Below are 14,310 nucleotides of genomic sequence, written 5' to 3'. Positions count from 1 at the left end.
TCGAAAGAGGCATAAAGAGGTTTGTTTTTAAAGGTTAACTTCATTAGTGACCCCTATGGAGTCAAAGAACATCAAAAGCGTCGCTTTACGAATATTAGTCACAGTTTTTCTTAGATATGTGTTAGCTTTCTCAGTTTTCTTGCCTAATTTTCTTATTATTTTTTTACTTTATTAATTTGCTTGTTTTTCTGTTTCTGTTCTTCTTTCTTTAGAGTGTCAAATGAACCCAATCTCTCAAGAAATTGACGTAAATGAATTATTTCTTCCAGGCAGTTGAGGATGAAGGCTAATTTAGATGCCTAGAAGACATTTCTTCATCTCAAAACGGACCGAGGTTTTAGAGGTGTTTCTCATTAGTAGTACCCTATGTCTAAAGCGTCACTTTACGAGCATTATTCACAAGTTTTCTTAAATATGTGTTAGCTTTCTCAATTTTCTTGCTTGACTTTCTTATTATTTTTTTACTTTATTAATTTGCTGGTTTTTCTATTTCTGTTCTTCTTTTTCTGTGTTAGCTTTGACAATTTTCTCATTTATTTTTCACTTTATTAAGTTGCTTGTTCTTCTTTGTTTTTCCATTTGGGAGGCCTTAGAAGTCAGCTAAAGCTATTCTCCCAAGAAATGTACGTAAATCAATTATTTCTTCCAGGCAATTGAGACAGAGGGTAAATTTTAATTTCTTTTGACTCTTATCGCTTTTTGAGTCAAAAGAGGTTAGGTTCTTCATTAGTGACTCTCTATGGAGACAAAAAACAGCAAAAGCGTCACTTTACGAACATTATTCCCAGTTTTTCTTAAGTGTGTGTTAGTGTTCTCAGTTTTCTTGTTTAATTTTCTTATTTTATTACTTTGCTTGTTTTTCTTTTTGGAGGGGCCTTAGAAGTCTACCGAAGCAAAGTAATGTATATAAATGAATTATTTCTTCCAGGCAGTTGAGAAAGCAGGCTAATTTGAACATATAGAAGAAATACATTATAATTATATCCTCTTGACTAAAAAGTCTCTTTGTGAGTCGAAAGAGGCATGAAGAGGTTTGTTTTTAAAGGTTAACCTCATTAGTGACCCCTATGGAGTCAAAGAACATCAAAAGCGTCGCTTTACGAATATTATTCACAGTGTTTCTGAGATATGTGTTAGCTTTCTCAGTTTTCTTGCTTGATTTTCTTGTTATTTTTTTACTTTATTAATTTGCTGGTTTTTCTGTTCTTCTTTCTTTGTGTTAGCTTTGACAATTTTCTTATTTATTTTTCACTTTATTAAGTTGCTTGTTTTTCTTTGTTTTTCCATTTGGGAGGCCTTAGAAGTCAGCTGAAGCTATTCTCCCAAGAAATGTACGTAAATCAATTATTTCTTCCAGGCAATTGAGACAGAGGGTAAATTTTAATTTCTTTTGACTCTTATCGCTTTTTGAGTCAAAAGAGGTTAGGTTCTTCATTAGTGACTCTCTATGGAGACAAAAAACAGCAAAAGCGTCACTTTACGAACATTATTCCCAGTTTTTCTTAAATGTGTGTTAGTGTTCTCAGTTTTCTTGTTTAATTTTCTTATTATTTTTCATTTTATTACTTTGCTTGTTTTTCTTTTTGGAGGGGCCTTAGAAGTCTAGTGAAGGAAAGCAATGTATATAAATTAATTGTGTCTTCCAGGCAGTTGAGAAAGCAGGCTAATTTGAACATATAGAAGAAATACATTTTAATTCTATCCTCTTGACTGAAAAGTCTCTTTGTGAGTCGAAAGAGGCATAAAGAGGTTTGTTTTTAAAGGTTAACCTCATTAGTGACCCCTATGGAGTCAAAGAACATCAAAAGCGTCGCTTTACGAATATTATTCACAGTTTTTCTTAGATATGTGTTAACTTTCTCAGTTTTCTTGCCTAATTTTCTTATTATTTTTTTACTTTATTAATTTGCTTGTTTTTCTGTTTCTGTTCTTCTTTCTTTAGAGTGTCAAATGAACCCAATCTCTCAAGAAATTGACGTAAATGAATTATTTCTTCCAGGCAGTTGAGGATGAAGGCTAATTTAGATGCCTAGAAGACATTTCTTCATCTCAAAACGGACCGAGGTTTTAGAGGTGTTTCTCATTAGTAGTACCCTATGTCAAAAGCGTCACCTTACGAGCATTATTCCCAAGTTTTCTTAAATATGTGTTAGCTTTCTCAATTTTCTTGTTTAATTTTCTTATTGTTTTTTTCTCTTATCTTACTTTTATTTTGCTATTTTTTTTTTCAAATTCTTTGAAAAAAAAATAGCTAAAAATGAGTATCAAATCAATGGATTTTTCTTGTTTTTTTAAGAAAGTTTTATCGATTGTGACTTGGATATTAAGGCTGTTAAACATGTAATTTTATTATTGAGTTCTCTGGACAAAATTAGCTGAAAATGGGTATCAAGTCGATTGATTTTTCTTGATTTTCAAGAAAGTTTTATTGATTGTCATTTGGGTGTTAGAGCTATTAAAAATCTGATTTCATTGTTGAGTTCTTTGGGAAACAGTAACTGAAAATGAGTACTTTGTCAATGGATTTTTATTGATTTTTTTTTGTTACATGTATTAAACAGAGGACAATTTTAAAGTAAAACAAGCTGACGAATAAGATTTTTTTCCAGGCATTTGTGGCAACCCTGTCATTGATATACATTTTTTTTGTCAAATATCATAGTTGTTAACGATCTGTCAATCACGCAAACTATTTCAAGTTTCAATAATTGTCAAGGGTGATTCTGTGAAAAAATATCCTTTTCTAGAATATTCTTTTTAGTGTTTATTATTACAAGTAAAGAGAAGACAGTTTTATAGCAAAACACACTAATAAATATAAATTTTCTTCTAGGCAGTTGTAACAACCCTGTCACTGATATAAAACTACAATGAAAAATTTAACATTTGTCATACTGACGTCAAATGTCATAGTTGTCAACGCTCTGTCAATCACGCAAACTATTTCAAGTTTCAATAATTGTCAAGGGTGATTCTGTGAAAAAATATCTTTTTTTAGAATATTCTTTTCCGTGATTTTTATGGGTTCCTCTCCAAAAAACCCTTTTTTTCTTTGTAGATCTTCTTGGGTTGGGCAGGCGATAGACCCTGGATGAACATAACGAAAACCTACGCGGTCTGTTTAATATTCTGCGGCCTAACGATCGCCGGAATAATGTTCTTCATCGAAAACTACATTATGGTGCAAGTATGCGTGGCCCTATTCGGAATATTCGTCTCCAGCACGTTCTCCTTCACCCCGGGGATATTGGTGGAACTGGTACCGCTGGAAAGATTCACCACGGCCTACGGATTACAATTGTTATGTATGGGAATTGGAATACTGGGAGGTCCACCGTTTGCTGGTAATCCTATGGATAAACGTTCGATATGTAGTGGTTAAAAACAACATTTTAGGGCTTCTTTATGACGCTACGAACAGCTGGGAACATTCTTTCTATCAGGCGGCCGTCTGGACGATCCTTTCCGGACTTTATATCGCCTTGATTCCATATTCGAGAAATAAGAAGATGATCGGCAAAGGACCGGTTGAGAAAGAAGTGGAAGTGTCCGAAACCAGAGTGATTCCTATAGTGATCATTTTAATTATCACCATTGTCTTAACGGTGTTCGTATTGTATTTGACTTGTATTAGTCTTTTGTAGGTTAGGTTTATTGCGGTACAAGGAAAACACAATTTTATTAAAAAAAGACTGCTTTTCACCCCATAAATGTTTACATAATGAAGTTTAATAAATAAATGTTTATTGCGATTTTTTTGTTATTATTTGCCTGGGAATAAAAAATTCGAATTGACTGTGATAGTCTTGAAATTGATTTAATAATCTTTTGGGGTGATTTTTCAGGATCATTAGTACGCTAAATGAACCCTAAATATTAAAATTCCACTAAATTGGAGCAATAGCAAAAAAATTATTGCGATATAACCTCAAAAATTTGAAAGATTATCAGTAGGTATTATAATAACCGATTCCAAGCGTTCTATCGGTAATTACCATTCCTAAATGGTATATTTACCGATAACTTTTATACGAGTGTTGGTCTAGCACATGAACTAAATCAAAACCAGACACATTTAGTTGGCACCCTGCGTCAAAATCGAAAACTTAATCCAAAGGCAGTTACAAGTGCCAAATTGAAATGAAGATGCAAAAAAGCAACACGAAAGTCGTAGTTGGAAAGACAAGCGTGATGTTTTATTTCTGACAACGCAAGCTATCCGAGAAATGGTTGAGGTTCCAACAAGAAGAGGTAATATTTTAAAACCATCAACAATAAAAGGCTTTGTTGATATTTCAGATCAAAAAGCCGCTTATAGTTCTCCAGTACGCCGCGGAGTCAAATGGTATAGAAAAATTGTCGTCGAACTATTGACAAACACTGTTCTGGTCAATACCTTGGTCGTGTTCAAGGAAGTAACTGGAAAGAACATGAGTGTGACAGAATTTCGCGACAATATCGTTTGTGCTTTGTTGGACAACGAATCCAAAAATAACATACAAGTGCAACATATTTTAGAGGAGAAGCAAATTCGAGGAAGGTGTTCAACTTGTTATAAACAGTTTGCAGAAAGAGAAGGGCGCCAATCAGCTATGAAAAATACATTCATTTTGCCCTGCATGCTCTGAAAATATTTCATATGTGTGTGTAAAATGTTTTTTTGAAATCCATACTGCTTCCATTAAAAGCAATAATGGTTAGTAATTATATTTTTTGTATGATTAGAATATTATGTTGTGTTTATAATGAGAATTGTGAGTTTATTTTGTTAAAATAAAATGCAAAAGAAACATTTCTGGGTGTGGCCCAATATGGTATACTTGGTCTGTGGTAAACTTAACTAATTTTTTCTTCTGCTCAGACGGCGTGTACCAAATTGGTGCGCATGTTTTTTTTTACAAAAAACTCCTTTCCATCAACTTATTTCTCAAAAAAGTATATTATGAAACTGTCTTTTACCAAGATTTAGGAAAAAAATACCCTGGTCCAGGAGTAAAGTTTCAAATACTAGGGCTGGTCGTTAACGTGTTAATTTTTTTAACTCAAAAGTCTCTTTTTGAGCCATAAGAGAGAGATGAACGGAAGATGTTAGAGGAGTTTCTCGTTACTGATACCCTATAGAGTCAAAGGGCAGTAAAAGCGTTCCTTTACGAACGTTATTTCCAGTTTTTTCTTAAGTATGTGTCAGCTTTCTTAGTTTTCTTGTTTAATTTTCTTATTATTTTTGTACTTTATTAGTCTTCTTTTTTTTGTTTCATTATTTAAGAAGTCTTAAAGTGTCAACTGACGCCAATCTCCCAAGCAATGTACATATAAATTAAGTATTTCTTCCAGGCAGTTGAGAAAGAAGACTAATTTGAACGTCTGATAGAAGTACGTTTTTAATTCATCCTTTTGACCCAAAAGCCTCTTTTTGAGTAAAAAAAAGGATGAAAAGGGAGGTTTTAGAGGAGTTTCTCGTTACTGATACCCTATGAAGTCAAAGGCCAGTAAAAGCGTCCCTTTACGAACGTTATTTCCAGTTTTTTCTTAAGTACGTGTCAGCTTTCTTAGTTTTCTTGTTTAATTTTCTTATTATTTTTTTACTTTATTAGTGTCCTTGTTTTTTTTTGTTTCATTATTTAGGAAGCCTTAAAATAAGCCAATCTCCCAATCATTGTACGTAATAAATTAATTATTTCTTCCAGGCAGTTGAGAAAGAAGGCTAATTTGAACGTCTGATAGAAGTACGTTTTTAATTCATCCTTTTGACCCAAAAGCCTCTTTTTGAGTAAAAAAAAGGATGAAAAGGGAGGTTTTAGAGGAGTTTCTCGTTACTGATACCCTATGAAGTCAAAGGCCAGTAAAAGCGTCCCTTTACGAACGTTATTTCCAGTTTTTTCTTAAGTACGTGTCAGCTTTCTTAGTTTTCTTGTTTAATTTTCTTATTATTTTTTTACTTTATTAGTGTCCTTGTTTTTTTTTTATTTCATTATTTAAGGAGCCTTAAAGTAAGCCAATCTTCCAAGCAATATACGTAAATTAATTATTTCTTCCAGGAATTTGAGGAAGAAGGATAATTTGAACGTCTGATAGAAATACATTTTTAATTCATCCTTTTGAATCAAAAGTCTCTTTTTGAGGCATAAGAGAGAAATAAAGGAACGAGGTTTTAGAGGAGTTTCTTATTACTGATTCCCTATGGACTTAAAGAGCAACAAAAGCGTCACTTTACGAACGTTTTTTTCAGTTTTTTCTTAAGTGAGTATTAGCTTTCTCAGTTTTCTTGTTTAATTTTCTTATTAATTACTTTATTAGTGTCCTTGTTTTTCTTTGCTTTTCTATTTGGGAAGCTTTAAAATGTCAGCTGAAGCCAATCTCCCAAGCAATGTACGTAAATTAATAATTTCTTCCAGGCAGTCGAGAAAAGAGGCTAATTTGAACGCCTGAGAAGTACATTTTTAATTTATTTCCCCTTTTGACTCAAAAGTCTCTTTTTGAACCAAGAAAGGGCTGATTCCCTATGGAGTCAAAGGGCAGTAAAAGCGTCCCTTTACAAATGTTATTTCCAGTTTTTTCTTAAGTATGTGTCAGCTGTTTTCTTATTATTTACTTTATTAGTGTCCTTGTTTTTCTATTTGGGGAGCTTTAAAGTAACAACAAAGCCAATCTCCCAGGCAATATACGTAAATTAATTATTTCTTCCAGGCATTTGAGGAAGAAGGCTAATTTGAACGTCTGATAGAAGTACGTTTTTAATTCATCCTTTTGACCCAAAAGCCTCTTTTTGAGTCAAAAAAAGGATGAAGGGGGAGGTTTTAGAGGAGTTTCTCATTACTGATTCCCTATAGAGTCAAAGGGCAGTAAAAGCGTCCCTTTACGAATGTTATTTCCAGTTTTTTCTTAAGTATGTGTCAGCTTTCTCAGTTTTCTTGTTTAATTTTCGTATTATTTTTTTCCTTTAATAGTTTACTTGTTCTTCTGTTTTCTGTTCTTGTTTGTCTTTGCGATTGGGGGGCCTAAGAGGGTCCACAGGAGCCAATTTCTCCAGAAATTAACGTAAATTAATTATCTCTTCCAGGCAGTTGAGGACCCTTCGATTTGAACGCCTAGAATAAATTTTTCCTTTTTTCAAAAGGGGGACCAAGGAGTGAGGTTTCAAAGATGTTTCTCATTAGTAGCGCCCTATATCAAAAGCGTCATCTTATGAGCATTATTTCCACGTTTTCTTAATGTGTTAGCCTTTCTCAATTTTCTTGTTTAAATTTCTTATTGTTTATTCTCTTGTCTCAATTTTTTCCATTGAGAGCCTTGAAGTGTATCAGCTGATGTTATGCTATTAAAAATCTGACTGTAGTATCGAGTTCTCTGGAACAAAGCAGCTAAAAATGAGTACCAAATCGATGGCATTTTCTTAATTTTTAAGAAAAAATTGTTTTTAATATGACAGTTAAAGATAATTCAATTTTACAGCAGAAAAAGCTGACGAATAAGAACTTTCTTCCAGGCAGTTGAGGCAACTCTGTCACCGATATAAAATTGATCTGAAAAAATTGACATTTGTCATATTAACGTCAAATGTCATAATTGTCAACGATAACGTATTCTTTTCTGTTCTTATTACTACCGGTCAATCAATTCAGTCAATTTTACAGCAAAACAAGTTGATAAATAAGAATGTTCTTCCAGGCAGTTGTGTTTTGTATTAGTGAGAGGGTTCACTAATACAAAATTTATCTGAAAAATTTGACATTTGTCGTATTAACGTCAAATGGCATAGCTTTCAACTGTCAGTCAATCACACAAACTATTTTAAACTTAAATAATTCTCAAGGGTGATTCTCTGAAAAATTATCTTTTTTTAATATATGAATAAAGAAGAAAGAAAAAACAATTTTATAGCAAAACAAGTTGATAAATAAGAATCTTCTTTCAGACAGTTGTAGCAACCCTGTCACTAATACAAAATTTATCTGAAATTTGTCATAATTAACGTCCAATGTCATAGTTGTCAATTATCTGACACACATTTGATAACATAAACTACTTCAAGTTTAAATAATTTTCAAGGGTCATTCTCTAAAAAATTATCTTTATTCAGAATGTTCTTTTCTGCGATTTTTATGGGTTCCTCTCCAAAAAACCCTTTTTTTCTTTGTAGATCTTCTTGGGTTGGGCAGGCGATAGACCCTGGATGAACATAACGAAAACCTACGCGGTCTGTTTAATATTCTGCGGCCTAACGATCGCCGGAATAATGTTCTTCATCGAAAACTACATTATGGTGCAAGTATGCGTGGCCCTATTCGGAATATTCGTCTCCAGCACGTTCTCCTTCACCCCGGGGATATTGGTGGAACTGGTACCGCTGGAAAGATTCACCACGGCCTACGGATTACAATTGTTATGTATGGGAATTGGAATACTGGGAGGGCCACCGTTTGCTGGTAATCCTATGGATAAACGTTCGATATGTAGTGGTTAAAAACAACATTTTAGGGCTTCTTTATGACGCTACGAACAGCTGGGAACATTCTTTCTATCAGGCGGCCGTCTGGACGATCCTTTCCGGACTTTATATCGCCTTGATTCCATATTCGAGAAATAAGAAGATGATCGGCAAAGGACCGGTTGAGAAAGAAGTGGAAGAGTCCGAAACCAGAGTGATTCCTATAGTGATCATTTTAATTATCACCATTGTCTTAACGGTGTTCGTATTGTATTTGACTTGTATTAGTCTTTTGTAGGTTAGGTTTATTGCGGTACAAGGAAAACACAATTTTATTAAAAAAAGACTGCTTTTCACCCCATAAATGTTTACATAATGAAGTTTAATAAATAAATGTTTATTGCGATTTTTTGTTATTATTTGCCTGGAAATAAAAAATTCGAATTGACTGTGATAGTCTTGAAATTGATTTAATAATCTTTTGGGGTGATTTTTCAGGATCATTAGTATGCTAAATGAACCCTAAATATTAAAAATCTACTAAATTGGAGCAATAGCAAAAAAATTATTGCGACATAACCTCAAAAATTTGAAAGATTGTCAGTATTATAATTTTATTTAAATTAAACAAAAATGGATACGCCACTGTATATAAAGTTTGTAGTACTGTCAACTGTCAAAGCGTTTTGACAATCAAGTGTATGGGTCGGAGTGAGACAAATAATAACCTAACTTATGTTAATTCACAATGATGATGTTAAATGTCAAAATTTATCATTTTTTTGCACGGTCTTAAGTCCACTGCTTGTAATTCCCGATTTTAATTAGTGTTTTATACACTTTTAACCAAAATGTGTATTCCTTTCAGATAGTGAATTCTATTTTAGTGATTTTATCATTTTATTGAAAAATATATTATTTTGCAGTGTTGGATTGGATGTTGGAGAAGTATAACGTTCGTTATTAAATTACACACAAAAATATTATTAAAAAAGGAACACACTAATTTATGTAAGTACCTACAACAATAATTTATAAATTCTACAAACACGAAAGACGATCAGAAGCCAAAAAATTATTAGGGAATGATTCCAATAAGAATTCCAGCGATAGAAGGACTGGCTATAAGATTGCGTGACATCATATACTTAGATAACCTAGAAAAAAAATTACTTACTATTAAATTGATTAAAGAAAACTAGAAAAATAAGAAATCTCTGAACCTGCTGGTTTGGTACCACGAATTGATCAGGAAGAATGCAATCAAAGGCCTTTGACAGATTATCACCCACCTGGAAAATCCAAGAAAAACTCGGAGTAGATTAAGATGATCTGGAATTTATTTATACCTAGTCCAGGAACTAGGAGAAGATAATCCTAAATCATCTGGAGTCCAGGAAGTATGATACAGAATAATTTGGAACTCATCCTCCATAGTCCACAGAGTACTCATTTTGAATTTTCCCATGGGGTTAAAAGTCCATTTTTCAGCTGCCTGGACGTAATTCCTTATTACTTCCAGGCAGTTAAAGTAATTTCTGGTTTTCCAAAGAAAAAAGTCTTTTCAGAAAAAAAGAAGTTCTCTATTTTTTTTCCAGCTTGTCCTACTCATTTCTAATTTTTCCAGGAAGTTGAAAACTCGTTATTTAACTTCCTGAGAAAGACATACCTTCAATAGACAATACCATTATTTTGAGAACCAATCAATCGCAACCAAAAAACATGTTTTCTGGGTCATTTATATACCGATTCTTTCAATATATACCGATCTTTTCAATTCAATAATATATTTGACTAAATTCAAGATCACATTTTTATTGACAACAAAGTCTAACATGTACAAATTCTATAAAATTTAAACTACAAGGATTTACAGTAAGTAGGTTATGTTATTGAGTAATAATTATATGTTGAGTAATAATTGGGGCCCAAATGGGGTCTACAAATAAAAATGACTAAAAATATAAAATTCGAGCAAAATAGTGCGCAGAAACTATGAAATTTTATATATGATATATGAAGGGCACAGGGGTAAAAAGGGCTCATTGTAGAAATGAGCGCGTTTTTGCATGCAATGCGTTTCAACCATGCTATTATTAAAATTAATTTGTTCCAATGTTTAGTATTATTGCGTCAGTTGGTCGGTCTACTAGACGAGAGCGTGCTTGTTTGTTTTATCCCTAAAACTCAAAAAGTTCTCATTATGGAAAGTGGTGAACATAGCAGTGATGAAGAACTAAACCTGAAAAATAGTGTAATGGAGCGTAGGAGCAAAAAAAGTAAATCTTACGGCAGATTAAGAAAATGAGACTCCAAAGTCATGAAATGGGCCCTGATTGCAACTGTTTAAAAAAGTGTTTTGATGTTGTACCCAGTGATACAAGATGTAACATATTAAAGCATTTTAACATGCTTAGTTCGACTAATGCTCAAAATTCATACCTTAGTGGCTTAATATCAGTACTTCCGGTTCAACGTAAGACATCGAGAGAAGGTGCTAAGCACTACAGTGCATCCTACAAGTACAGGGTGCACGGAGGAATTTGACGTGTGCCGTAAAGCATTTATTGATGAAAAAAATTGGAAATTTTGGTAGCAAGCTTGAAGGAAACAGGATATGCTCCTGAAGATAAACGAGGTAGGCACCCAAACCGTTCTAATAAGCTTCCAGTAGAAACTATAAGCCTAGTCAGGCAGCATATCAATTCATTTAAAGGTCGTGGAAGTCATTATGGCCTGAAGGACTCTTCAAAAATATACCTTTCTGAAGAGCTAAACATAAAGAAAATGCATAAAATGTTTAAGAAACTATAAAATATCGTACGAGTCAGACAGGCAGGTGTTTTGCCGTGATTTCAATATCTCCTTTGGTTATCCACGAAAGGATACTTGTAGCAGCTGCGTGATGAGTTCACAATAAAAATTAAAAACTTAGAATCTGAAAAACTGGTGAAAAACTCATCTGAGGAGATCTTACGGATATCTAGGGAGATGGAGAGATTAACTACAGAAAACGCGTTACATAAGAAAAAAGCGGAAACTTTTTTTAGTAGGAAGAGGCTGGCTAAGATAAACAGTAAAAAAAATCTAATTTAGAGGCAATTTGTATGGATTTTGCCAAGAATCTTATATTATCAACAAATGATACCTATTACAAAAGGCAGCTATCAACATACGCATTGTCTACCTCTGAGAGCTATTTTTACGTCTATCCAGAAACCCAAGGGAAAAAGGGTTCAGATGATGTGTGCTCACTGCTTCATAACTTCATATTATATAACCATCTAGATCGAGAAGTAAAGCACCTACAAATATTTTGTGATTCATGCAGTGGCCAACAAAAAAAATTTTACCTTTTTTCGTTTTCTTCATAACTTAGTCAACAACGAGAAAAGGTTAGAATCAGCTTCTATCACGTTCCCCATTCGAGGACATTCCTATGTGATAAGAATTTTGGCCTCGTAAACCAAAAAAGCAGAGCAGATCTTCCCAAAGACTGGTTGAAAATATTATTGGAAGAATCCCGCCATTCCCTAACTCCATTTACGGTTATCGAGGTCAATAACACCTTTTTCCGCAGCTGGGGAAAATTTCTTGACAATAGTTACGCAACAAAGTCGCCATTCCCATCTAGACCAATCAGAGAAATTAAGATAAATAGAGGACCTTTGATACAGTGTCGCACTACATACGAGGGTTGTCTTTTAAGTTTTGCATATGCAGCTGGAATAAAACAAAAAATAACTTTTAACGACTTTATTGTTTTTCAAAGTATTCTCCACGAAATTTAAGGCACTTTTGCATGCGCTTAAACCAGTTGTCAAAGCTGTTATTCCACTCGTTTGTGGGTACTGTCAAAATTGCATTTTTAAAGGCGTTAACTGCTTCCTCTGGCGTCTGAAACCTCTGACCACGCAGTTCATTCTTGATTTTTGGAAAAGTATAGAAATTGTTGGGACTTAGGTCGGGACTGTACGAAGGATGATCCAATAATTCGACGTTTTGATAAGTTAAAAATTCAATAGTTTTCCGGGCTGTGTGCGAACTTGCATTGTCTTGGTGGAGGATGATTCGTCGTTGTGGGTTCGCTTTTCGAAGCTCAGCGATGACTTTCGGCAAACAAATGGTAATGTACCAATCGGCAGTAACAGTTCGTTGATTCTCCAGAGGAATTGTTGCAACATGACCTGCTTTTGAGACAAATGTTGCAACCATCTTTTTGGATACACTTCGAGAACGAATGACTTTTGTTGGCTTTTCTTCATCTTGAAATACCCATACAGACGACTGACGTTTATTTTCAGGTTCAAATGAGTAAATCCATGATTCACCACTGACAATGCTGTACACATTTTTAGAGTTTCCTGTCTCAAAGCGGTCTAGAGTTGTTTGACACCACATCACCCTAGCTTCTTTCTGTTCTTCAGTTAACAGATGCGGTATCCAGCGGAAAATTAATTTTCTTAACCGTAATTCTTCATGCAAAATTTTTTGAATTGAGGTCTTTGAAATCGCCAATGAAGCCTCAATCTCGCGATATGTCACATGTCGATCTTCCGTGATAAGCATACGCACAGCATCGATGTTTTCTTGGGTGACAGCCGTTTTTGGTGCACCTGACCTTGGATCGTCGCTAAGACTGATGTGGTGCTTCATTACCGAAAACAGAAATCAACTCAGCACAGCATTCTTGTTGAGATAATTGCCTTCGAAAATTGTAAAAAATGATGGCCCGAAAAAGTTCTCTGTTTAATTCCATGGTATGCGCAATTTGCTACCTTTAAAAATTCACTAGCTGTAAAACTATATGTATCGCACTGACGTTTTGAATTTAAGAAAAGTAAAGTTTGAGGTTAAGTTTGACTAATGACATTTGATTAGTGACGCCCTCTATGTTTCTATATGCAAAACTTAAAAGACATCCCTCGTATAATGGATGTTGAGTCAGCTTCGCTGCAAGGAAAAAACCGAAAGTCTTCGCGATTAGCTGTTCGTCAAGACAACGAATTTATGCTACCTGAGTTAAGTTATAAAGGTACAAATTTTTTTATCATTATTAAATCTGTTTTTTACGTATTTTATTTATGTATTCAGGGCAGCTTCCAATATCTGCTGAGAAGTTTCTTTTTTTCAAACCTACCGCATCACTAATTAACGAATTGGTAAATTTTAAGGATAAGGTCGGTTTTATAGATCTACAATAGTAATATCTATTATTTTTTTTAGGAATATTGTTTGGAGCCTTTCACACTAACGACGATCGAGGTTATGATTACTGTGAAAGAACAGGCTCGTTTCAATAAAATGGACCCCTTTTTTCCTTGTTTTCACTTTTGTACCTGTATGCGATTTTATTATTTTCTTGTACTGAACGGAAATACAAATGGTCTCAAAACACTTAGGGAGTTTGTTTATTGTTTTATCTTCACAAAAAAAAAAGTTAATTCATTGAAAAAAGCAACATAGCGTTCGCAAGCTAGAATTTCAACCTTAAAATCGCTCTGCTGAAAAATCACAAAAATGCTCATGAGCTCCTTTTACCCCTGTGCCCTTCAAATGCCACTGTATATAAAGTTTGTAGAACTGTCAGCTGTCAATGCGTTTTGACGATCAAGTTCATGGGTGGGAGTGAGACAAACGATAACCTAACTTATATTCAGATAATGTTAATCGTAAATGTCAAAATTGGTCATTTTTGCACGGCATTTTATAATAAAAAAAATCGATTTTTTTATATTGTGTCTACATAAAAAAAGTCTAAAGCTTTAGTAAAAGCTTCATAATTTACAATTCCCGATTTCAATTAGTTTTTTTATGCATTTTTAACCAAAACGAGCATCCCATCCCAGTAGTGCGATGTCAGATTCTATTCTTGAAAAAGA

At 33.9% G+C, this 14,310-nt stretch overlaps 1 protein-coding gene and 1 long non-coding RNA gene across 5 annotated transcripts in view; both read left to right on the top strand.

Annotated features, from left to right (window-relative positions):
* The window catches only part of LOC126737369 (monocarboxylate transporter 14-like), a 28,683-nt gene extending 19,849 nt beyond the window's left edge, over positions 1-8,834 (top strand). For 2 of the 4 annotated variants that reach the window (XM_050442237.1, XM_050442241.1), the window contains exons 7-8: positions 3,059-3,344; positions 3,397-3,752. In XM_050442237.1, coding sequence (XP_050298194.1) covers positions 3,059-3,344; positions 3,397-3,644 — 534 coding nt within the window. In that variant the 3' untranslated portion in view covers positions 3,645-3,752. Of the gene's footprint in view, positions 1-3,058; positions 3,345-3,396; positions 3,753-8,140; positions 8,427-8,478 lie in introns of those variants that run through there. The other 2 variants (XM_050442239.1, XM_050442238.1) reach the window with 2 other exon arrangements.
* Positions 8,835-10,597: 1,763 nt separating this feature from the next.
* LOC126737548 (uncharacterized) lies at positions 10,598-13,782 on the top strand. The gene is made up of 3 exons (XR_007661054.1): positions 10,598-13,463; positions 13,523-13,590; positions 13,655-13,782. It is a non-coding gene; the product is annotated as an uncharacterized LOC126737548 (long non-coding RNA).
* The last annotated feature ends 528 nt before the right edge of the window (positions 13,783-14,310 follow it).

The sequence above is a fragment of the Anthonomus grandis genome, chromosome 6 (genome assembly GCF_022605725.1).
Source record: "Anthonomus grandis grandis chromosome 6, icAntGran1.3, whole genome shotgun sequence".
Lineage (NCBI taxonomy): Eukaryota > Metazoa > Arthropoda > Insecta > Coleoptera > Curculionidae > Anthonomus > Anthonomus grandis.
This window is presented reverse-complemented; position numbering and strand designations above follow the sequence as displayed.